General features: G+C 42.4%; 1 protein-coding gene across 2 annotated transcripts in view; it reads right to left on the bottom strand.

Annotated features, from left to right (window-relative positions):
- Positions 1–25,181, bottom strand: part of KPNA6 (karyopherin subunit alpha 6) — a 50,927-nt gene extending 25,746 nt beyond the window's left edge. The window contains exon 1 of one of the 2 annotated variants that reach the window (XM_024766727.1): positions 25,095–25,181. In XM_024766727.1, the coding sequence (XP_024622495.1) occupies positions 25,095–25,098 (4 nt within the window). In that variant the 5' untranslated portion in view covers positions 25,099–25,181. Of the gene's footprint in view, positions 1–13,719; positions 14,017–25,094 lie in introns of those variants that run through there. The other variant, XM_024766726.1, reaches the window with a different exon arrangement.
- Positions 25,182–25,649: the final 468 nt, after the last annotated feature.

Raw genomic sequence — 25,649 nt, 5'->3', positions numbered from 1 at the left:
ACAGCAACGAAGACCCAACGCAGCCAAAAATAAATAAATAAATTTATATATATATAAAATATACAATAATAATAATGGTCAAAATGGTGAATTATATTTTACCACAAAAATTTTTTAAATTGCAGCATTATGTCCTCCATTTAAATCTAACATACAATCCCGGTTTTAACATTTTTTTTTTTAAACATTCTGTATTTGTTTATTTGCATTCATTCATCACAGGGCCAATTATATTAACTATATTTTCTTATTTTCTGTGTTCCTGATGTTCTGGCACTTGGGGGCCTTACTAACCCAGGAGAGACTGCCACTCCCATGGCTAGCTAATTCCCACAGATAACAATTGTGCCTAAGAGCATGCCTTTGCAAAGGAACCAATCCAGAGCCATATCTACTTTATCTTGTCTGTACATCCAGGAGGCAATATTCCTGTGCTTCAATCATCCCAGGGCCCAAAAAGTAGTAGGCAACTAGAGACTACACTCATAGCCCAAAGCCCTCCAGAATTATTCAAATTAGCCAGTCCTAAACTGTTTACTCTGCCCTGCCTTCACTTTCCCTCTGAAGCTCCAGGCTCTGGCCTAATCCTTCTGCTTGCTCCTGCCCCTTCTGCCTCCTGACCACCCTGGTGTCTTCCTCTGTGACCCTGTGTGACCAGTGGTGACCCACTTCCCACCCCCTAACCACCCTGCCCCAACCAGACCTGTGAGTATAATAAACTTCTTCCTTACAAACCTCATTCTTGCTTCCTCCTGTGGCCTCGGTGACTTTATCATACCTTACTCAGTATTTACATTTAAAAAACAATCTCATTATTTTAAAAAACTGATAAAAGTGAAGGTGATAATGTTGAAGTATGAGTAGAGGGAGCATTACCAACTTGGTTCTTTCTCCCTTTATAGGCATTTCTCATCCTCTAAATTTCTCATCTGAAACAGTTAATAAAAGTATTGCAAAAGGGATGAAAAATAAGCTTTATAGGCACACAGAAAGGGATAATTAACTCTAATATTGCCTCTCTTCTGGAGTGGTTGGGGTGATCATGATGAGAGTTGAAAAAGAAAGCTCCCAAAGGCAAGATTAGGGCTGGTTCTTCAAGCAGGAGATCACCTTGAGGACACAAATGGAATAAAGTACATAAATGTGAGGGGGAAGAGTAGTCTATAAAGAGAATCTGAGTGAAAAAGAGATATAGAATGGAAGTTGAGGAGAGAGCTGAAATAAGGAAATGAAACTTCAGAGAAGGTGCCTCTGTTCATTCTGGAAAGTAGCTAGGCAAACCAATAGCAGCAGCAGGGTCTTACAAGGTCCAAGTTTCCACATCCACTTGGCAAAGCCCAAGTCCATTTACTGTTTAAAAGTTCTAGGGGGCTGCAGTGGCCTCCCTCTGGGGTCCCTGATTACCCCTATGCCTGGAAACAGGCACAGGACAAATTTCTAAAGGGAGCATTGTGGACTGCTCTCCCCCTTTACCTGACACATGGTTTTTCATGACTCTGAGCCTGGGCTCTCCCAGAGGGCTCTCTTCCTTCAAGAAGAGCTGGCAGTGAAGCTGGAAGGAGAACCAGGCTGTACGTCTTTAGTCACCATGGTGACAAGAAACTATCACAAATATGTGCTTATGAATTCACTGGAGAAGCCAAGCAGGAGGTTAGACTGGAAGGAGGAACATTTGCAGAAGCCCCTCTGGAATCAGCAACCAAAGGAATGCTGGACGCTCATTCAGGGACTATCAGGCAGAGGGGCTTTTTTCATCATGCTCTCCTTTATTTGCTGACTCCAGATCAAGAAATCCACAATACAAATATATCAATACCTTTTCAAGCATCTGACTGTCTCAGGTAGCCTTTGAGTTTTCTTAGTCAAGGGACTCTCTCAAAGTGAATAGTTCCCTGAAGTTGTACCTCTCATTTCTAGGAAATAACTGGCTAATGTTGCCATGCATTCTCTAAGCTTTGAGAACCAAGGAACTAGCAATAAAAATACAAAATAAGTACAGACCCTGTTATGGCCTGAATTGTACTCCATCCCCCACCAATTCATATGTTGAAGTCTTAAACCCTAATACCCCAAAATGTGACTGTATTTGGAGATAGCATCTTTAAAAAGGTGATTACAGTTAAATGAGGATACTGGAGTAAGGCATAATCCAATATGACGAGCGCCCATATAAGAGAAGATTAAGATACAGATGCACTTAGAGGGACAACACCATTTGAACACGAAAACAGCCATTTGTAAACCAGAGAGAGGTCTCAGAAGAAGCCAACCCTGCTAACATCTTGATCCTGGATTTCTAGCCTCCAGAACTATGAGAGAATAAATTTTTGTTGTTTAAGCCACCCAGTCTGTGGTACCTTGTTATGCAGTCTTAGCAAATTAATACAGGCCCTAATTGATAGATGAATAACCTGTGTCTCAAGTCACACACTAAGCGAATAGCCAGATTACTGCAGTATTCCATTTAATCAATGGTATGTTTAAAATTTTAAGATTCATAAAATTTTAAAAATTATGCAAATTTTCTTAGAAAAATGGCATACTACATAAAGCCAGCTTTCCTGTGTATGGGATGGCAGTGATATTACGACAGCTGCTGGCTCTAGGACTTTGCAAACCAAAGTCTTACATTCACGGTCTGTATTTAACACTATGAAGTAGTCAGTCAGCCTTTTAAAATTATTTCTCAGGGGAATCCCCTGGCAGTCCAGTGGTTAGGACTCCACACTTTCACTGCCAAGGGCCCAGGTTCAATCCCTGGTCCGGGAACTAAGATCCCACAAGCCACATGTTGTGGCAAATAAATAAACAAATAAACAAACAAATTCTCTTGTCCTGGTGCTAAACTGAGTGGGGGCTCCTCTTTGCAGAGGGCAAGTTTCTAATAAAATGTACCTCCCCAGGCACAGAAAATGAGCTAAACTTAATGCCCCTTCCTTCAGGAATGTAAGAAACCTGATTCCTCCCAGAGTGAAATGGCTTTTTTCAACCAGCCTCTCTTACTTCTCACTAGGAATTCTCTACCAAATGTGCCTCAGTGTAAGATTCCTGAGTTGAAACATTGGCCACATGCCAGTTAATTAAAAAGGAAGAGCCAAGAGTGTACTGGGATATAGAAACTCTCTCTAGATATAATCTCCAGTCTTCACAACAATCCTGAGAATCCATTTTACAGATGAGAAAAATGAGACTCAGAGGTTAAGTGACAAGCCAGGAAGCTAATAGTCAATCCTGATCTAGTTGGTCCCAAACTCCAGGTTCTTTTCATTTCCTGAAAAGGGAAGCAATTGGTAACAGCAAATCCATCTATATACCGTGCTGCCAAAGGGAGCACGACAGCAAATCCATCAGAATTCTGGGTTGGGGACTGCTCTGTTACCAATAAACGAATCTGCTCCCATTCCAGAATTTCAGTTAACCACAAACTCAAATGCCTTAAAAGGTAAAGAGGTTAATTTTTTTTTTTTTTTTTTGGGTGTGCTTCACTGCTTGTGGGATCCTAGTTCCCCGGCCAGGGATTGAACCCAGGCCACGGGAGTGAAAGCGCTGGGTCCTAACCACTGGACCGCCAGGGAATTCCCAAGAAGTTAATGATTTTTTTTTTGCGGTACGCGGGCCTCTCACTGTTGTGGCCTCTCCCGTTGCAGAGCACAGGCTCCGGACGCGCAGCTCAGCGGCCATGGCTCACGGGCCTAGCCGCTCCGCAGCATGTGGGATTTTCCCGAACCGGGGCACGAACCCACGTCCCCTGCATTGGCAGGCGGACTCTCAACCACTGCGCCACCAGGGAAGCCCAGCTAATGATTTTTAACGGGACAGTTATAATAGGACAACAGGGATTGGGCTCACACTCAATTTTCATAACACTGCGCCAGCCAAACAAAATTTAATTTTAACAAGGGCTAGGGTGAAATCAGCTGTTAAACAGCCCTTGGTTTGAGGACAAATAATTACATAAACCCCAGCACCATGCTTCTCTTTTTAAAAAATGTTTTCTTACACCAGATCTAGCTGACCTCTACAACAACCAATGAGAAAGATTAGTCAATTAGGAGCATATCCACTTAACAGCTAGGGAACCAGGTTCAGAGGTACTGTGACTTGCACAAGATCATTTAGCTATCAAGTTGTGAAGCTGGGACTGAGATCTAGACCCTGTAATTCCATAGGCCTTCTCTTTTCATCCAACCTCAGAGAACAACTTCTTTTCATTCTCTGATAAGACACATAATTCTATTCAATTTGGCTCCTGGGCTCCTGCCCTTAGACTAGGTTCTATCCATCTTGATCTATTTACTCACAGTCATTTTAACTTAAGACTTACTAGGGCTTCCCTGGTGGCGCAGTGGTTGAGAGTCCGCCTGCCGATGCAGGGGACGCGGGTTCGTGCCCTGGTCTGGGAAGATCCCACATGCTGCGGAGCGACTTGGTCCGTGAGCCATGGCCGCTGAGCCTGCGCTCCGCAACGGGAGAGGCCACAACAGTGAGAGGCCCGCGTACCGCAAAAAAAAAAAAAGGAATTACTGACCACTGACTAATTTTCATTAAATTTTTATCTTGTTAAAAAAAATGAAATAACATAAAAAAACCAAACAGTTACTGGCAATCAATTTTCTAATTAGTGCATAAGAACTGGGAGCAACTGAAAACTAGTACTGGGACTTCCCTGGTGGTCCAGTGGTAAAGAATCTGCCTTGCAATGCAAAGGACTTGGGTTCGATTGCTGGTCAGGGAACTACGATCCCACACACCGCGGGGCAACTAAGCCCGCGCGCCACACCACTGAGCTCGTGCACCTCAACTAGAGCCCGCGTGCTGCAAACTACAGAGCCCAGGCCCTCTGGAGCCTGCGTACCACAACTAGAGAGAGAAAACCCGCACGCTGCAACTAGAGAGAAGCCCGTGCACTGCAACGAAGAGCCCACGAGCCGCAACGAAAGATCCCGCATGCCTCAACGAAGATCCCGCATGCCACAACTAAGACCTGACGCAGCCAAAAATAAATAAATCAATAAATAATTAATAAATCTTAAAAAAAAACTAGTACCAAAGACGTTTGCCTAAGAGATTCCCCCCTCCACCCACCATATCTGACTTTTTAGGAATTCAACCTCATAATACAGGTTTTTCTTTTGCAGTGAGTTCTCTCCCTAGACCACAAATCCAACCAACCACAAAACTGAAGTATATCTGACCCTTTGTGAACACCTATACCATCAGAATTAATTAAATCAAACTTCCTCCAAAGTAGATGAAACTAGCTATGATGCTCGGATTGGAAGGGTAGGAAGATAACACACAATACACAAGTGACAGATACAGACACTAATAAATGCAATCATTTTCAAAGATGTTCTTCTAAAACTTACATGGCTGAGTTTCTTATCAAAGATGACAACAAAAAAAAAAAAAAAAAAAGATGACAACAAAGACTGGCTTAAATTTTGCCTGTCTTCTTGCTGGTCTACCTGGTAGATAACTGCTGTGAATGCATACAAAGTTGATGGCAAAATTTTGGTACATTTAAAAATGTTTTAAGTTGAGGTATAGTTGATATACAATATTATAAAAGTTTCAGGTATACAACAGATTTGACACCGATTTATAACTTTGTTAGCTAAAATCAGCAATGTAGGACTAGTTCCAGGAATCTCACCACCTACCAATTCTTCATACTGAGAATCAGCCAGACACTAATCTTTTCATTAACTACCTGCCCCCCCAAGCTACTGCCCTACTTTTCTGTCCTAATGAATAGGAAAACGATTTTTTCAGCAGAAAAATAGTTTTTTTAATTAAAGAGGACTACCTGCCCTCTTTATTATGAATTATTTAAACACTTAAAGTTACAAATGTCATGACTTGGCACTGCACCCTAATTACTTTAGTAATTGTCTCATAATAACGACCTTCTTATATAACTACAATACCATTTCAAACCTAAGAAAATTAACGAAACACCTATTATCTAGTCCATATGCAAATTTCCTTACTTCAAAATGGCTTTTATAGCTAGTTTTTTCGCCCAAATCAGAATCTAGTCAAGTTTCAGCCCTGTATTTAGCCTTCTATTTAACATTTTATTATGAAAAATGTCAAATATATACAAAAGTAGACAGAATAGTAAATAAAATGAAACTCAATACAACAATCATTCAGATTCAATAATCAACTAGCTGCCATTCATCTATGCTTCCATCTACTCACAGACCCTGGATCATTTAAGGAAATTCCTGGCATATCATTCCAACAACATATATTTCAGTATGTAACTCCAAACAATAAAAACGGTTTTTAAAATTACATAATTATTCCAACATTTGGTCACTTTTTTTTTTTTTTTTTTTTGCTGTACACGGGCCTCTCACTGTTGTGGCCTCTCCCATTGCGGAGCACAGGCTCCGGACGCACAGGCTCAGCGGCCAGGGATCACAGGCCCAGCCGCTCCGCGGCATGTGGGATCTTCCCAGACTGGGGCACGAACCCGTGGTCCCCTGCATCAGCAGGCGGACTCTCAACCACTGCGCCACCAGGGAAGCCCCATTTGGTCACTTTTAATCTACAATGTCCCTGTCCTCCTTTCCCCCAACCCTTTTATTTACTTGTGATATTGACTCTCTGAAGAATGCCTTAATGCCTTAAAGAATGCCCCACATTCTAGTTTTGTGCCATTAATTTATACCCCTATCCTGTGTGTTTCCTGCAAAATGGAAGTTGGGTCTAGAGGCTATAACAGATTCAGGTTAAAAATACACTTTCGCAAGAATACATATAGGTGATGTTCTGTGCTTCACACTACATCAAATCAGGAGGCATCTAATGGCAGGTTGCTCAGATGATATTAAATTTGATGGTAATCAGATCTCTCTTCCTGAAAGTCATCTATGTACCCTAAGTCTCCATTCACATAAAATTAATGTGACATGTTTCTTGACTATTACACATTTTATGTGTAAGATATAATAACATAATGAAATAACCAACTTTAAAAAATACGCATTGCCAATACTGTTGAATCTCTGTGTGCTGTTTCACTCTAACTCTTCAAATCTGACTTCCATTCTTCTACTCCAAAGAAACTGCTTTTATCAAGGTCACCGATAACCTCCACATTGCCTTATCTAATGGATAGAAATTTCTGTCCTCTTCTTAATGCCTCAGTAGTAGTTACTAATCCCTTCTCTCGAAATACTCAGTTTTCTTGGCACCACTGCCAACCTCATCCAATCTTCTCAGTCTCTCTTGATGGCTCCTCTTCCCTATATCTACATATTGGTTTCTATCTTCACTCTCTCGAGGTGATTTCATCCATTCCCGTAACTCCCAAATTTATGTCCCCAGCCCAGTCCTTTCTCTTGAGTTCCAAACTCATATATTCAACTACCTATGGAAATCTTCACTTTCGTATCCAAAACTAACTTAATTTCTTACACCCTCCCCCCACTCCCCACCCCAGCAATACCAACAGCATTTACAAGTTACTTAATCCAAATCCTAGGTTAAAAAAAACCATCATCCTTGACTCCTTCCCTTCTCACACTTTTCTGATCTAACCTACTGACAAATCCTGAATGTATCTTGAATGTATTTACCTCTCTCACCCCATACAAGTCACTATCATCTCTTGCCTGGTTACTAAGACAACCCACCCCCAACCCATCACCACACAACAAAATCAGAGCATAGCACTACTCCCATGTAGAAGTAAAATCTTCTTCACAATTTAAGGCGCTGCCTATATCTTCATCTCATCTCATTCAACTTTTTACCCTCAGTCATCATATGCTCCTGTCACAATGGCTCTCTCAGTATTTGGAAACTATCAAGCTGTTTCCAGATACAGTCTTCACATTTCCTGTTTTCTTTCTGTCCACAATGCTCTTCCCTAGCTCTTAGAATTGCTAGGTCCTTCCCCTGTCACACTAACCCAAAGTAAGCTACCCCATTTTTGTCAGAACACCTGTTTTATTTCCTTCGTTACACTATGTACAATCTGTATCTGTTCTCCTGTGTAAGTTCTACAAAAACTTCTGTTGTATCCCCAGCATCTATGATATATACAAATATTTGCTGACTGAATCACTGTTCAAATATCTAGTCAATACTTACCGAGCACCTACACTGTCCCAGACACAAGGTGTAGCTGTAACAGTTGCTTAACAAGTGTTTGCCAGTAAGTGTAGGGTAAGGGAAGAAATGTACAGCAAAGGAATCGTCCTTGTGACTGGAGTGGAACAGAACTTCCAAAAGCAGATTTTAGAAAGATTTCTTCCCAGAAACCCAGAAAGCACAGGTTTCCTCCAGAATTGGTATGAAAAGTGAATAGAGACGCTCTGTTGTAAGGACACACACACACACACACACACACAAATAAACAACTTAAAAAAGAAAAAAGACTGCAGGACACAAATGGCTCAGAAAAAGACATTTTAGACAGCTAAATCCAGTGACCTTGTCAGTATTCATTCTATTTGACTTTCTAATTTGTCACTGATGATCACTTCTGCCTTCTTGAAACTCCACCCATGATTCTGAAGGCACCACCCTCTCCCAGTTCTCTCACCTTTCTAACCACTCCTTCTCAGGGTTCATACTGTGTTCTTCTCCCAACGCCAATCTCTCAATGTCAGTGTGTATCAAAATTCTACTTTTGGTCCTCAGCAGAAGCAGCCCCCTTTCCCAAGTGACCTCCCTTAGCTTCAACCTCCACTTTTACACTAAGTACCAAATCTCTGTTGTCACAACCTTTGCCTGTGTGTACTTCCAAATGCATACTGGCTATCTCCACCTCACTTTCTCTCTCCTTAAACCAGTTTCTTCTCCTAGGTTCCCTAGTTAGGAGTTAAGGCCATTACCATTCATCTGGTCTTAGAGTCAGCCATGAACTTTCTATTCCCCAAAGACAACAGGCTGGCAAACTGATCTTCACCTGTACCAAACATTCTCTCCTTAACCAAACTCTATCCAGGCTCCTCTGAGCCCTTTCTCAACTAGGTTCAACCTTGGCCCATCAAGATTTGAACAAAAAACACTAACATAGTTTCTAACAGCTCAAGGTCACATCACTAGATGACCCTAGCTCCCCTTAAAGTGCCTGCCTGAGAAAATCTCAAGGCTGCCAAATGAATTTACTGTTTCAGCCAACACCTGAATATAGGGTTCCTGTTTCCCAGGCTCTGTGGGAGGGTAGGAGACTACCTTCAATAAGCCCCAGTAGCAAACCCAGTTGGGTTTCATGTGGACCACCTCCCCCTTCCTTGCATTTTGTAATTTTTCATTTCCCTGACTTTACTGAGCTCTCTCTCAACCACACCTCCATTCCCTCATCCTTCCTTTAAAACACCCGGTTTCCTCTGCACAAAGTTGAAATCAGTTCACACTTTTCCCTATTGCAGTGGTATATTACTGATTAAAATCTGTCCTTATCGCTTTGGTGTCCAACTTTATCTGTGTTTATCTTTGTTTACCTGGTACTACAAACTGGTTCCCACTGACAACCTCCAATGGCCATGTTTTAGTTCACAACTCATCACCTCACTTCTAGATCATTAACTCTGTGAGAGCAAGAATGTGCAGCACAGTGCACAGCACATACATACTCTCAAATGTTCTACTCAACATTTTTAAACTTCAGTTTTCCAAAAGATCTGAAGTGGTTTATAATAAATTCAACAAAATAAAAATACTAAACCCAAAAATCTGGAAAAGGAATATACACATATGCATAGAACATGGGGAAAGATGAATGCAGATCAGCAGAACCCAAGAGTCATTTAATTATTGAAACTGACTTGCATTTTGACATGTCAGCTACCTGTCAGCCAAAATAAAGCAACATGAGTGAGCTCTTACATAATTCTCAATATCCATGATGCTGTCCTTTGAAGCACAAAAGTTTTAAATTTTCACTAAGTCCAATTTATCTTTTTTTGGGGGGTGGGAGACTGCTTGTGCTTTCAGTGTCATGTCTAAGAAACTGTTGTCTAATCCAAGGTCATGAAGATTTACTCCTGTTTTCTTAAATGAGTTTTATAGTTTTAGCTCTTTACATTTAAGTTTCTGATCTAAGTTAATTTTTTTAATTTTATTTTTACTGTTTTATTTTATTTATTTTTTGGTTGTACTGCGCGGCATGCAGAACTTCCCCAACCAGGGATCGAACCCACACCCCCTGCAGTGGAAGCAAGGAGTCTTAACCACTGGACCACCAGGGAAGGCCCTAAGTTAATTTTTATATATGATGTAAGGCAGGAGTCCAACTTCATTTTTCTGCATATGCATACTTATTCTTTGTAGGCAATATATATATCAATAGCACATTAGGATAATCAAAATGAACCAGTGATTCACACAAGTCCTTTCTTAATGAATTTAGCATTAATTGAGATGCCTTCAAAGTTTTTATGATAGAACCAATCTGCTAAACTAACAAACACCTGTGATATATAAGTTCCTTTCCTGTGTCAAGTTACTTATTTCCATGTCCTGCTAGGAGACCTCCATCAGGCACCAAGGCAGGCAAGGATCATGATGCTCCTGCCAAAAAAATCACACATCTGTGTCCTTGCTGCTAGATGTGAAAAGAAGCAGTCTTCTCAAGTCCAGTCCAGAATGCTTTCCAAAGTCTCTGACCATGGTGGAAAGTTTTTATCTACTAAATCCAGACTAAAAGCCTTTTGAAAGCTCTTTCAAAAATGCCAAAGTCAGGGACTTCCCTGGTAGTCCAGTGGTTAAGACTCCACACTCCCAAAGCAGGGGGCACTGGTTTGATCCCTGGTTGGGGAACTAAGATCCTGCATGCCACAGGGTGCAGTCTAAAAAAACCAAACCAAAACAAAAATGCCAAAGTCAATCTCTAATCTCTGCAGAGGGTATGTTCCCAGGGAAAATTCAAATTTGATTGGTAATGATTTAGAAACAATTTGCTTAGCTTTTAAGTCTAAGTTCATATAGAACCCCCATTTTATTTATTTTTTATAAATTCTTTTTGTAAATATTCATTCGTTTATGGCTGCACTGGGTCTTTGTTGCTGCACGTGGGCTTTCTCTAGTTGCGGTGAGTGGGGGCTACTCTTCATTGCGGTGCACGGACTTCTCACTGCGGTGGCTTCTCTTTGTTGCGGAGCACAGGTTCTAGGCACGTGGGCTCAGTCGTTGTGGCGCACGGGCTTAAACACTCTGCAGCATGGGGGATCTTCCCGGACCAGGGCTCGAACCTGTGTCCCCTGCACTGACAGGCGGATTCTTAACTACTGCACCACCAGGAAAGTCCCCAGAACCCCCATTTTAGAGGTGAGAAAACTGAGGCATAACTTGCAGAAGGACCCAGTTACTAAACGGAAGACTCTAATCCAGATCTTTGAAGACTCTAATCCAGATCCTTCTGTCTAAAGCCAAAGCTCTCTCTATTACATATACTCTGCTCAACAGCATACTAGCCACAGGGGTCTCCTTTGTTATTTCTTGGAAGAAGTGTGCCAATGTTTCTTCTTGGATTCTACCACCCTAACCACTGCCTGACTCAATCTGTCAATGACACGTGGTCCAGTTCTTGCCAAGAATAGGGAATACAGGGCTTCCCTGGTGGCGCGGTGGTTGAGAGTCCGCCTGCCGATGCAGGGGACACGGGTTCGTGCCCCGGTCCGGGAAGATCCCACATGCCACGGAGCAGCTGGGCCCGTGAGCCATGGCCGCTGAGCCTGCGCGTCTGGAGCCTGTGCTCTGCAACAGAGAGGCCCCAACGGTGAGAGGCACACATACCACAAAAAAAACAAAAAAAGAATAGGGAATACAAATATCAGAAGATACCAACACAGGGACTTCCCTGGTGATACAGTGGATAAGACTCCGTACTCCCAATGCAGGGGGCCTGAGTTCGATCCCTGGTCGGGGAACTAGATCCCGCATGCCGCAACTAAGAGTCTGCATGCTGCAACTAAGATCCCGCGTGCCGCAACTATGAGCCGGCACAGCCTAAATGAATGAATGAATGAATGAAAAGGTATCAACACAGATATGAATGGAAGTAGAATTTTGTAGGGACTGGCAGTGGTTAGGTAGTCATTTGAAGGCTATTTGCCACTTCAAAGGAAAACCAAAAACAATCATTTGAGTTAATCCTCCTTGTTCTGGTGTAGGGTTTGAAAATCTTTTTAAAAAGTTTAACATTGGGGGCTTCCCTGGTGGCGCAGTGGTTGAGAGTCCACCTGCTGATGCAGGGGACGCGGGTTCGTGCCCCGGTCCGGGAAGATCCCACATGCCGCGGAGTGGCTGGGCCCATGAGCCATGGCCGCTGAGCCTGTGCGTCCGGAGCCTGTGCTCCGCAACGGGAGAGGCCACAGCAGTGAGAGACCCGCGTATCGCAAAAAAAAAACCAAAAAAAAAAAGTTTAACATTGGGACTTCTCTGGTGGCGCAGCGGTTAAGAATCTGCCTGCCAATGCAGGGGACACGGGTTCAATCCCACATGTCGCAGAGCAACTAAGCCCGTGTGCCAAGACTCCTGAGCCTGCTCTCTAGAGTACGCGAGCCACAACTACTGGGCCCGCATGCCACAACAACTGAAGCTTGCGCGCCTAGAGTCCGTGCTCCGCAACAAGAGAAGCCAGCGCAATGAAGAGTAGCCCCCACTCGCTGCAACTAGAGAAAGCCCGTGCGCAACAGCGAAGACCCAACACAGCCAGAAATAAATAAATAAATAAATATTTAAAAAAGAAAAGAAATACTTAGGCTGAGCGAAGGCACTGTGCTGGATAGAATATCAACAGGCACACTGGAATAGTGTGGTATTACTGAAAGGAGCTACAAAGCCAGACAATCTGATTTCTGGTCTGCTACTTAACAAGTGTACAGCCTTGGGTGTCACTTATCTGTATCTCAATTTTCTTACCCTTGCCCTGTCTACCTCAGAGTTACAGTGAAGATCAAATGAGAATACACATGAAAGCACTTTGTAAATAGTAAAATGCTGTGCTAGTAAGGTAGAATTAGGTTTGGTAATATTCTGGTAAATATTTTGGTAAAATTCTGGAATTTCTCTCAGACCTTTTTATGACCAAGAAATACTGAAAACAAGGAAACAGTATGAAACAGTTCTGACAGCATGAGGTTCTCAGGGTGTTTGTTATCTGTAAGCCTGTCAGAACTGTCAATAACCAAGACAATGGGAGAGACTTCTCTATGGACAACTGGATTAGTCCATAATGGGGCCATAATAAGGCTGCTCATATTCTGGCAGATCCTCACAAGACTGGGCTGAAGAATGATCACTCCAGGAAACAAAGCTGATCTATAAATCAGGAGGTCTGGCTAAAAGATCATGTGGGAAAAACAATCTTCTGTACACACAACTATATATTCAAAGCTCAAGGCCTAAGTGAAGCATGGCACACTGAGATACTGCATCAGCCAGATAGCTGATAGTCCAAGTTCTCTAATCCTAATTCTCTCCTAGGATTTACTAGTCCTTTTGGCCCTTGAATCTATATATAAGTGCAATGCTCAGACCTAGGAATGGGGAAGTAAGGGGTGGTGAGAGACATAGGAGAGGCCCAGGATAGCTACAGTCCAATTTCTCCAAAAGAAAAATTCCAAATATCCCTTGTAGACTGTGCAGAATCTGGAGGCTCTTACCTTCCTAGCGACACCCCATTGCCACTATCACTAGGTGCTACAAGGAACTAAAATGAATTACTTAAAGTAGGAAAACCAAAGCGCTTACCTTCCATTTCAGTCAATGCAAAAACATTCACTGAATATCTCCCAAGCACTCACACTGCTCAAGGAATCAAGGTGAAAAGAGAAATCCAAATGGTTATCTCCAAACTGACTCAAATAGACAAGTGATTTATTATTCATTTAATAAAATGTATGTGCCAGGCACTGTGCAGAAGCTTCTGCCTTCAGGAAGCTTTACAACCTAGTTTAGTCTCACAGCATCAAGAACAACAAACAGGGCTTTCCTGGTGGCGCAGTGGTTGAGAGTCCGCCTGCCGATGCAGGGGACATGGGTTCGTGCCCCGGTCCGGGAAGATCCCACATGCTGCGGAGCGGCTGGGCCCGTGAGCCATGGCCGCTGAACCTGCGCGTCCGGAGCCTGTGCTCCGCAACGGGAGAGGCCACAACAGTGAGAGGCCCGCGTACTGCAAAAAAAAAAAAAAAAAAGAACAAAAAACATAATGAATCTAAGTGTGCAAAGCAATGATGTCAGAGAGCGGAAGTGAGAACTATTTTTACTGTGTGGTGAGTTCTGAAGTGGTCTTTGAAGGCTAGATGGTTAATATTTCTAAAGGTAATGGTGTAGGGAGGGACCACAGTTTACCAGGAGCAAAGATTAGAGATCAGAAAGCCCAAGGTTGATTTGAGGGACAAGATCAGTTTGGTTAGAGAGGTATAAATACAAAGGCCCACAAGCAAAATGTCTTTGGGATGTAACAGTGAACTGCTGGCCCCTATTCTGCAGCACTCCGCCCCTCCATCCCCAGTCTTCAGACAAGGAGGGTTCTGCGTGGCCTGTAGGTGAATTACACAAATCTCTCTGACTAGCTCTTCATTTCAACCTTTGGTAACAGGAGAAAGGGTTTTTCTAACAGCCCTTGTAACAAAATAAAAGCAGGATTTCTCTAACCTGTACATATTAATTCAAAAAGGAGGAGCTAGATTTGGGATGCAATCTTCTGAGGAGCCCAGGACAATATGGGGAAGAAGAGCCAGACTGAGAGGCCACACAAAGGGAACCCTCTCTGTCCTCATTAGACATGCTACGGACAGACACTCAATGCTGCCCCTCAAACCCTGTCAGCTCCTTCCAATATGATGTAGTGAGAAAGAGCACTGATTTGAGAGTCAGGTGAGCTGGTTCCAATCCCAACTGAATAACCATGGGCAAATTACCCACTATTTTGAGTCTCTGCTTCCATTACCTATAAAATGAGAATAATAAACTTTATAGCCCAGTATGATTGATGAGGTAACGTGAAAGTGTCTAGGGTCTAAATGCTGAATCAATGGTATTTCCTTTTTCTTCTCAGCACCAACTTTGAAAGGCTTCAATTCCCCATGAGGGCAATTTCCCAGAAGTCAGAGTCAAAGAGGACGACTATATTTTCTTGCTCTCCATTAGCAGGTGGTTTTTCCTCTTCCTTTCTCCTAACACTGTAGCTCCTTTCTCTTAACCTTTATCCTTCTATTCCATCTTCATTCCCTCCAAAGCTAGGCTGTAAGAACCAATAAGCCAGAGTTTTTTGTTTTGTTTTGTTTTTTTTAGGCCACGCTGTGTGGCATGCAGGATCTTAGTTCCCCAAACAGGGATCAAACCTGTGCCCCCTGCAGTAGAAACATGGAGTCTTAATCACTGGACCGCCAGGGAAGTCCCGAGCCAGAGTTCAGAAAGGGCCTGTTCTCTACCATTTACTTCACCCCAAGATAAGCAATTCTAACCACGTCTCATTACAATTATTGCTTCTTTGGAAGATTTAAAAGCTGATGACTTTCAAACCTACATCTGTAGTGCATATCTAATACTCAAGGGGTTCCTTCTATCCATGTTCCATAAGCACCTCAAATGCTTAAAAAAAATTTTTTTTAAGTCATCATCTCCATAAACCTGCTCCTCATACATTCCTTATACATTTCATTATCCACAATCCCGTATCTGGAATTCTGAAATCAAAAGAGCTCTGAAAATAAGGTTTTTAGTATATATAACACAAAATACATTTAGCAACAAAACCTGAACAAAATTAACATGAGAATATTTATAGCCTTTATTAATCCCACTCAATTAACAGTCAAATGATTTGCCTGAAAATATTAATATTATTTGACTATACAGGGCTCTATCCCAGACCCTGCTGGAGGTGTTATGCACTCAAAAGGGTGAAACTGGTTCATGGGGGAGGGGGAGAACTTAGATATTACAATGGTATGTGGCCCTCCAAAGCTCAACCTTACAAATAAAGACTTATTCCCTAGTATCTAATTTTTCTTGCTGGATTTTCTTGAGTATTACATGAGCAGCATTGACACTGACTTCATAAAAGGCAGACAAAAAGTATGCAAGAACTATACTACAAAGCTATGGCAAACAGACAGCCATGACTGGGGGACTTTCTCTTGACTGATGGCTGAATCTTGAAGTCATATGACAAGAGGTGGCCTGAGCATGCCTGTTTTGCCCTGTGGATGTTATTTATGTTTGATCCTCAGTGCTTCTGTGTGTGACATGGGTTTTGATAATTAAATTAAAAATTTACATTTTATTATTTAATTCTACAAATTAAAATGTGTCCCAATTAATTATGCCAAGTGCTAAAAAGAAAAATGTTAACAATATCTGAACGACTATCTAGCAGCTAGTTAAAAGTTATTTTCTCATATCAGCAAAAGTTAAAAAGTTTACTAAAAATAATTTTTTTTTAAAAATAATTTTAAGAAACTGATTTTTCTCTATTGTTTTGTTTTTGCTGGAAAATGAACAACTTTAAATGATTTTTAAAAATCTGATTACACTGTTTCTGTATTTATAAATACTAATTTGCATATGCAATTTGATACATTACAACTTATGTAATAAAAGTTACTCAGCAAATACAGCTATAAAACTTAGTTAAATGTAAATAGCTTTTTAACTTTTAACCTAAAAATCTTGTTTAGTCGCTCTTAACCTTGCACTGAATAAAAAGCAAGCTTTATGCTTACTCATTTTATGTATAAAGCACAGACATACTTACTGTACATAAAAAGATATAGAGTATATCTGCATGTTAAAATTTCATGGGAGGGATGCATTAGGGAAAAAAGATGTCTAAAAAGGCTTCTTAGGAAGGTGATAATGGATGGAAAGGTTGAGGAAACAATGATATAAGTAAGGGATTAGGGATCTGTACCAGTATCTTCTCAGCTTTTCAAGTCAGAAACTTGGGAGTCACCCTTGACAACTCCTTTCCCCTTATCCCCATATCCAATCACTAGTAATGGTCAGCTTTATTTCCTATTTCTGGACTGTCTCTGTCTCTTCTTCTCCATTCCTACTGCCATTACCCTAACTCAGATCTTCATGATCTCTTGCCTAGACTTTATAAGAGCCTCATTAACCTGTTCCTTTTCTCTTTACTCCAAACTTCTTGAAACAGTTTGTCTCTCCTCTCTTATTTCTTAGCCCACTCCAATCTGCTTCCATGCTATCAAAACTGTTTTCGTAAAAGACACTGATCAAGTGCAAAATGCTAAATTCAATAGACCTTTTCAGTCCTTATTTTTCTCGTCCTCTTGGCAGCACTCAATCTTGATAGCCATATCCTTCTTCTTGAAATACTCTTTTCCGTTGGTTTATGAGACATCAATCACTACTTGTTTTCTTCAGATTGTGGCTGCTGATCCCCTTCTTCCCGCACCTTAAAGCTAATGAAACTTGAGGTTCTCTTTTCAGTCCATCTCCCATGATATACATTTTTCATAGGCACTATCAGTGATTCCCATGGTCTTAGTTACCATATATAAACAGATGATTAATCCTCTATCTCCATCCCCAGACCCCATGCTTGAGCCCCAGACTTCTCTATCCAGTTGTTTTTTGGACAGCTTCCCTTGGAGGTCACAGAGATACCTCAAAAATGTCCAAATTTAAACTCAACTCAGTTAAAAGCATCACTATCCACTCTGCTGCTCAAGGCAAGAGGCCTAGGAGTCATGCTTAATTCCACCCTGCCCCACCACTTTCAGCCTCCAGATGAAACCAATAACCAAGCCCTGCTAATTCAAATTCCTAAATCTTATTCTCCACTGTTACTACCTCAATCTCCATCAACATCTCTTGCTAGGACTACCACACTACTTAAGAACAAACTACCTCAAGAACCTCCTGGTTGGAATGTTATTGCAGTCTAATTCATTCTCCCCAGAGCAGTCAAGCAATATAAATAAATAAATTTGATCACGTCACTTCTGAGATTAAAACCTTTCAATGGCATTTCACTGTTATCAGGATAAGGTCCAAATATTATTCCCCCTATGCTACCAACCCACCTAGCCTACCAATCTTTTGCTTGTGAAATAATCATTTCACCCTGCCACTGACAACTATCCATAGATCAGCTCTCATTAGCTTAAAGGCCTTCCCTGATCCCCCTACGCCGGGGTGGACCCCCTTATTATACAAATCCATAGTACTGCGGACTGCTCCACTCAAAATATTTATCATTTTATAACGGTCTCCGAAGTATGCGATACAAAATCAACTGGGACATAGGAAGAAAAACATACACATATGCTGTAACTAACACACATATATATGTATATAAATAACATATACAAATGTTACATATATATAAAAATAATATATACGAATGTTACATATATATAAGGCTTACCTTTATTATGCATTAGCCTATTAATACTGGCAACTTTTATCTGTTGGTCAGGTGGCCAAGTTTTCCTGAAGGAAGACTGGGAGTTATACCAATCAGGTGAAGACACTAGTTCATTCACATTTATCATACTGCATGACACTGTAGTTTGTGTGCCTAGTTAAGTGGATTTACAAGATAGCTACTTTTAACTAAATTAACATTCACAAAATAAATAAACAGCTTAGAGTCCTATCAAGAAACTGAATGGGGGCTCCCCTGGTGGCACAGTGGTTAAGAATCCACCTGCCAATGCAGGGGACATGAGTTCGAGCCCTGGTCCAGGAAGATCCCACATGCCGTGGAGCAACTAAGCCTGTGCGCCACAACTACTGAGCCTGTGCTCTAGAGCCTGCGAGCCACAATTACTGAGCCCACATGCTGTAACTACTGAAGCCTGCGTGCCCAGAGCCCGTGCTCCACAACAAGAGAAACCACTGCAATGAGGAGCCCGCGCACTGCAACAAAGAGTAGCCCCCACTCACTGCAACTAGAGAAAGCCCGCACACAGCCACGAAGACCCAACGCAACCAAAAATAAATAAATTAAATAAATAAATTAAAAAAAAGAAAATGGGGCTTCCCTGGTGGCGCAGTGGTTGGGAGTCCGCTGCCAATGCAGGGGACACGGGTTCGTGCCTGGGTCCGGGAAAATCCCACATGCCGCGGAGTGGCTAGGCCCGTGAGACATGGCCGCTGAGCCTGCGTGTCCGGAGCCTGTGCTCTGCAACGGGAGAGGCCACAACAGTGAGAGGCCCGCGTATCGCAAAAAAAAAAAGAAAATGAATGGAAGATAATGTTAATAATGCAGGAAGAGGAACAAAGAAACAGCAGAGCTGATGTCTCTGGAAGTAAAAGCTCCTAAGTACCAGAATTTCACCTGCCACATCACAATAAAACAAAACAAAATAACATAATGACCAGCTAATCAGATCTAAGTCAGCCAAAGATTTAAAATTATCTAGAAGATTATTTAAAATATGGACTTACACTCTCTCATGCACCTTACTCTGAATGTATAATATGCTTAAAAATAATACTTACTGAATACACAATGCTATCATGATCAGCAAGACATTTAAAAACACTTATCTTGGGCTTCCCTGGTGGCGCAGTGGTTAAGAGTCCCTTTGCCAATGCAAGGGACACGGGTTCGAGCCCTGGTCCGGGAGGATCCCACATGCCGCAGAGCAATTGAGCCTGTGCACCACAACTACTGAGCCTGTACTCTCAGAGCTCGCGAGCCACAAATACTGAGCCCACGTGTCACAACTACTGAAGCCTGCGTGCCTAGAGCCCGTGCTCTGCAACAAGAGAGGCCACCGCAATGAGAAGCCTGTGCACCTCAATGAAGAGTGGCCCCTGCTCGCCGCAACTAGAGAAAGCCCGCAAACAGCAACGAGGACCCAACACAGCCAAAAATAAATAAATTAAATAAATAAATTTAAAAACACTTGTCTTAATCCTTTTATAATAAATACGGTGTATATACTTCTTGGCCTTGCCTCACGGCTTGCGGGATCTTAGTTCCCCGACCAGGGATCGAACCCGGGCACCCTGCAATGGAAGCAGAGTCCTAACCACTGGACTGCCAAGGAATTCCCAAAATGTGTTTAGATTTTAAGAGTTAACTTGTAACATCTAAAAATTTTTAATCTGTTATGAAATCATATGAAAATTCAGATTTCCAACCTCAAGGGGGAGAGGGATTGTGGAAAGGGATGCGAAATTATGCAGTAAGGCAACACTAGACCTACATTCTGTCATGGCAACAACTGGCTGGACCTCATCAGATTGCATGGGACTCTAGTTGGCCCGCCAGTCTACATTTGGTTGATTTTACTCGATTACCCATTAGAATTTAAGCTCTAGGATTTCACTAAAAATATATATATTTTTTTGTCTGTTTTGTTCACTGCTGTATTTCCAGGGCCTAGAACAGTAGCTGGCACACAGTAGGCATTCAGTAAACATTTGCTGAAATTAACAAATAACAGTTGCCTGCCTAATCCCTAAAAATGTTTCTGACAAGTATTCATAATATGTTTCTGCCTTCCCCTAAAAGACAAATTGATTTATCTTTTATATTTAGCACAGGGCCTGACACATACTAAGTACTTTACTTGCTCACTGTATGACTAATAGCAATTAGTTATCACTTACTGAGTACTCACTGTGTGCTAAACACCATGTTAAAACACTTTACAAGCATTAGCTCATTTAATCACCCTAACACTCCTATGAGGCAGATGCTATCACCCCTGTTTTAAGAGATGAGGAAAATCAATCTCTGGAGATTAAGCAATTGGTCAAAGCTCTAATTGTATTACAGAATGAAATAACTGTAACACAAGATAAAATATGAAAAGAGCTATATGAAAGGCAAGAACAAAGTGCTACAGAATTCAGGATAGTTCACTTCCAGTTTGGAAGGCATAACACACATATTTGGGAAATGTCCCTGAGGGAGGTAGCATTTAAACTAAATCTTGTAAAACAGCCAAGATTTTCATAGGAAAAGATGGGTGGGGAAGGGATTGCTTTTGTCACTTTCTCTACCAGGAAAGGTGAAGTACATACCAAGGAGGTAGTCTGAGTAGAATGCAGGATATGTGGATAAATATTAAATCGAATAAGACTAGTAAAGTCAATAGGAAGGCCTTGAATACCATACCCTATGGCTTATGATTTTATCCTGTAGACAAAAAGAAGTCCATGAAGGTTCCTAAACTAAGGAGAAGAGTGACAAGACCAGAAGGGTGTTTTAGCAACATTGCTGCAGCAGAACTGGTCATGGTAAGGAGGCTATGGAACAGATTTAGAAGGCTCCTGAAGTAACAACACCTTTACAATTTACAATATTTTCTGACATCTAGTACTTCACTGACACTTCACTAACAACATTAATAAACAGTATTATCATATTTTCACATCAAGGAGCCTGAGACTTAGCAATTTTAAAGACCACAGAATTAAGTCTTTGTGGGACTATGCTGTGAGAAAAACATACACAAAACAATTTAGGGAAGACATCAGTAACAGGATCACAGTATCCAACAACTGCCAATATAGGAAGGGAAGAAAAGAGTAAGGAACCAAAGATAGGTAAGATTTCTATCTTATGCCCTAGTGTCTGGGCCAGTGGTCCCACCATTAACAAAAATGTAGGAAAGGTACAGCAGGAAGCGGGGAGTGAGTTTGATGCTTGTGGGACACAGTTCAGTAGCTCTCTAAGTTGCTGTTATGAACTGTGGGGGGGGTGGGTGGGCAAGGCTGGAGGGAAACTAAAAAATGGGCTAAATTACTTCCTGACCTGGAGGCATTATCAGAAAGGTTCTGTTACTTGCAGCAAACCAGAAGCAGCTTTTAGTATCCTAGAGCCCAGTGACAGGACAGTTCCAAAAACATCATGAAGAAATCAGATTCTTTCCGTCTTCTCGACCCTCACCCTTAGAACCGCCTGCTCTTATTTCTAAATTCTGCCTCATGATCCCAGCATTGCTAATGGCAATTTCAGAGTCAGAAAAGGGATCTTTCCTTTCCAGAGGCAGAACACAGCCCTTAATAGCCCATATTTTGGTTAGAACCATACTACCTGAGTATTGCCTCTATTTACTAGCTGTGACCTTGCTTAAGTTACTGAACCTCTCTGTGCTTCAGTTTTCTCAACTAGAATGTGAGAATCTTGAGAAATAAATGAATTAGTATTACAGTACTTAGTGCCTAGCACATAGCAAGTTCTATGTAAGTGTTCGCTATTATTATAGCTTTGCTATCTCTTTGAAGCTCTCACACTTTGGTGATACCTGGGTTAAAATATAAAGTGGCAAAAAAACAACAGAATAAAACTTGGCAAATAAGGAACTCTTTTTCAGAAGTCCTCCAGGCTTCCCTTCACATTCATTAGCCAAAATCTGCATCACATGCCCATACTTAAATCAATCACAGCCTAGGGAGATAGAATTACAATGATTGGTTTAGTTTATATCAATCAAGACCTACCCCCTGGGGCTGGGAAGGTGCTGCCAGATTCCTGGTTAGCAGGATGGCAGGAACAGTGATAAAAACGACCGGTGTCTGCCAAGACTTAGTCTTGAGAGGCTGCGGTCTCTGCTAGGGAGGGTTAGAAAAAGTAACTTCCAGAGCTGCAAGCCTCAACCCCACAGGGTTCCTAAGAGCAATGAAATCACTGCAAAGGTCTGTTAAGGCTAGTGAAGCTTGGCACAGGAGAAATAGTATAGGATATAGGCCAGAGCTCGAGGAGCGTACTCTTGAGAGGCAGTGAAACACAGCAGGTTCTAGATTCATGGAGGTGTGACGCAGGCCATGTTAGTGTTCCCAGCCCTAGGGCCTAGATCACTAGCCTTGGACTTAATCACCTAATCTTCTCAAAGCCTGTTTACTCTTTTATAAATGGGGATAACCCAAATTATCTCGGATTTGATGTTAGGATTAAATATAAGGATACATTTCACCCCGTAGTACAAGGATCAGAGAAAAAAACAAAAATAACCAACCCACACACAAAAACCCCACAAAACAAAAACCCCAATGGCCTGGTGTTCAGAAAGACAAGGTGCAAGGCGGGATGGGGGTGGCGGGGAGGTACCTGAAATGGAGTGGCAGAGAAGAGAGGAGGCTGCCTGACTCTAGACTAAAACTCCCCTTCAGGACCCTGGTTACTTTCTGTTGCTCTATTGAAGAACTTTCATTTCAAAGTTTACCAGAAAAGGATTAAATGTGATCACACCTGAAGTCTTCTTAGAGGTTTATGTGCAGCAAAATGGGTAAGAATCTCACTTCTGGCTTTGCTGTAACTAACTGTGTTATATTCTCTGAGGTAGTTTCCCCATCTGTAAAAGCTGAGTAAATCGCTGTCAAATTTATTTCACTGGGCTTAATAAACTAAGTATTAGCCTCTTCCCTTTGAGGCAGCAGTGTTCCTGAAATTGAAGGCCAATACAAAATCTATAACATAAAAGCCCCTAAAATTTTTCATTGATTCATAAAGTTGCAGCTACAAGGACTGGCCTATCAGTCTTAATGGAGGATTCTGGAAACCAGAGTACTTAAAGGAAAGGAACAAACATTACTGAAAACATTATTGAAGGTGGAAAAGAATCTGTTCTGATATTTATAGAGCCCTTACTAGTCTCCAAACACTGTGGTATCTTATTTAATTCTCAAACACCTCGATAACTCTGCCCCCTCCCCTCTTTCTAGAGATGAGGAAAGGAAGGCTCAGAAAGGAAGAAAATAACATTTATCGTGGACTGTACTGGATGTTTTCCATATGCATCACTGCATCTGACATTTAAGTGACTTCTCTGGATGAGAGCTACGAAGTAGCAGGCAGGATTATAATACCAGATCTGATTCTAAAGTCATTGCCGTGCAGCTCAAGGGAGGAATTTATGTTTCCTCAGGATCAGGTTTCTTACAAAACTCAATCCCAGAATCTCAATCCCCACCCCCAACACACCCACAATAGTTGGGGTTAGCAATTCACTTTGCAGTTTTCCCGTTTCTTTCAGATTAAAGATTTCAAAGTGGGCCCACTAGCAAAAATACAAAACACCTTTACAACTCTGCCTAGGATTAAAAGCTTTCTTTCCCCCTTTTCCAGCCCAATCACTTGGGGGCCAGGCCATAAAGAACAACAGCTATAAACTAGGGCTCTGGAGCGATCAACCTGGTTTAAGCCACTGACTGTGTGACCTTGGGTAAGTTACTTTACCTCCCTAAGCCTCAGTTTCCTTATCTGTAAAATAGGGATAATAGCAGTATCTATCTCAATAAATAGGTTGTGCATATTAAATAAAACGTGACATGTAAAGCAATCAGAGCAATGCCTGCACACAGGAAGAGCTTAGCAAATTTAATAGTTCTCATTGCTGGAGAAGAAGTACCACTGATGGTTCTGTCCCTAAGTCCAAAGACTTCGCCATCGTATTCTCTCTGAGCACAGGCCTTGCTACCTGGAGTCCCTTTAGAAAGAGCAACAGGTCGCTCCTTTTCTCCTAACCAGGGCCAGGCCCAGAAACCTAAAGCCCCCGACCTATACATGACTACGAGATCTTGGCACTGGTTTTCTACCACTACGAAGGCTGTCACTCTGAACCCAACCGAACCACCCCATTTCCGCCTCGGCTCGGCAAGTTCTCCCGGCCTTCAGCGGCCCAGGCTGCCTTCGGCATGGCTGCCCCTGGTTACAGGTCTGGAGCTGGCTCGCCTGGCGTCCCTTCGCCAGAGAACTCTCTCTGCGACGTAGGGAGGATTTCCCTGAGTTCAGGGCAACCAGTGAATCCAGTTAAGAGGCGCGTCGGTCAGACACACGCCGGAGAGGGCTGCCTTAAACGCCTCCCGGGCCTGCCACCGGGAGCCCGGCCCAGACCGGAGGGTCAGCCCCTTTCTAACCTCCGGGAACGCGTGGGGTCCGGCCCAGGGCCACCACGTGGGGGCTCCAGGAGTGGCAAGGTGTTCCCGAAACCAGCCCCCAAAGACTGCTCCCCGCTTGGGCCCTAACCTGGCCCCAAACTGGCCTGAGCGGCGCTCCCGGCCTGGCTTCTTCCCTCAACCCTATTTGGAGGAGACTCAGACATCCTCTGCAGACTGCAAACAGGCTCTCGCCAGACTCCAAGCCCCGACACTGCCTCAGCCCGAGTCCCCAATTGCCTGGTTTCCTTACTCACCCATCGCGGCTCCGCTCGCTCTTACTTGGCGGCGGCAGCGGCGGCAGCTTCGGCGGCAGCTTCAGCAGACAATATGGCGGATCTGCAGGACGGCAGCCCGAAACGGACAAACAACTTAACAATCCCGGGAAGAAACGCGCTTTCGGCCCCACCGCCTAGTTCACAGCGACGACCACATTTAAAGAGACCGCAGCTACTAAAGGCGGGGAATAAGGATGGAATATGAAAGGAGTGGGTGGAGAAAAACTGGGAGGGATACCTACTAAAGAAAGTTAAGTGTGCTTAGGATTTCTCAGCTTTTCCTGCTATTTCCTTTTTGTAGTGAGGTCTCCCCCCGTAGAAACTTTTTCTTCCAGAAAGGTATTCCTTCCTTTTGTAGTTAAAACCACCCATAGACCCTGAGCTGGATATATGAATAAGGAGTCATCTGGAAAGGTGAAGTGACTTGCTCAAGGATATAGCGATAAGGAAATGAAGAAGTCTAGAGTAAACCCGATTACAATCTTATTGGGAGATACAAAGTGGAAAAATAATGAGACCGGTGCAGTGCTTTAT

This window comes from Neophocaena asiaeorientalis, unplaced genomic scaffold, assembly GCF_003031525.2.
Source record: "Neophocaena asiaeorientalis asiaeorientalis breed wild unplaced genomic scaffold, Neophocaena_asiaeorientalis_V1.1 scaffold79, whole genome shotgun sequence".
NCBI lineage: Eukaryota > Metazoa > Chordata > Mammalia > Artiodactyla > Phocoenidae > Neophocaena > Neophocaena asiaeorientalis.
The sequence above is the reverse complement of the archived record's forward strand: the minus strand, read 5'-3'. Positions and strand labels throughout refer to the sequence as shown.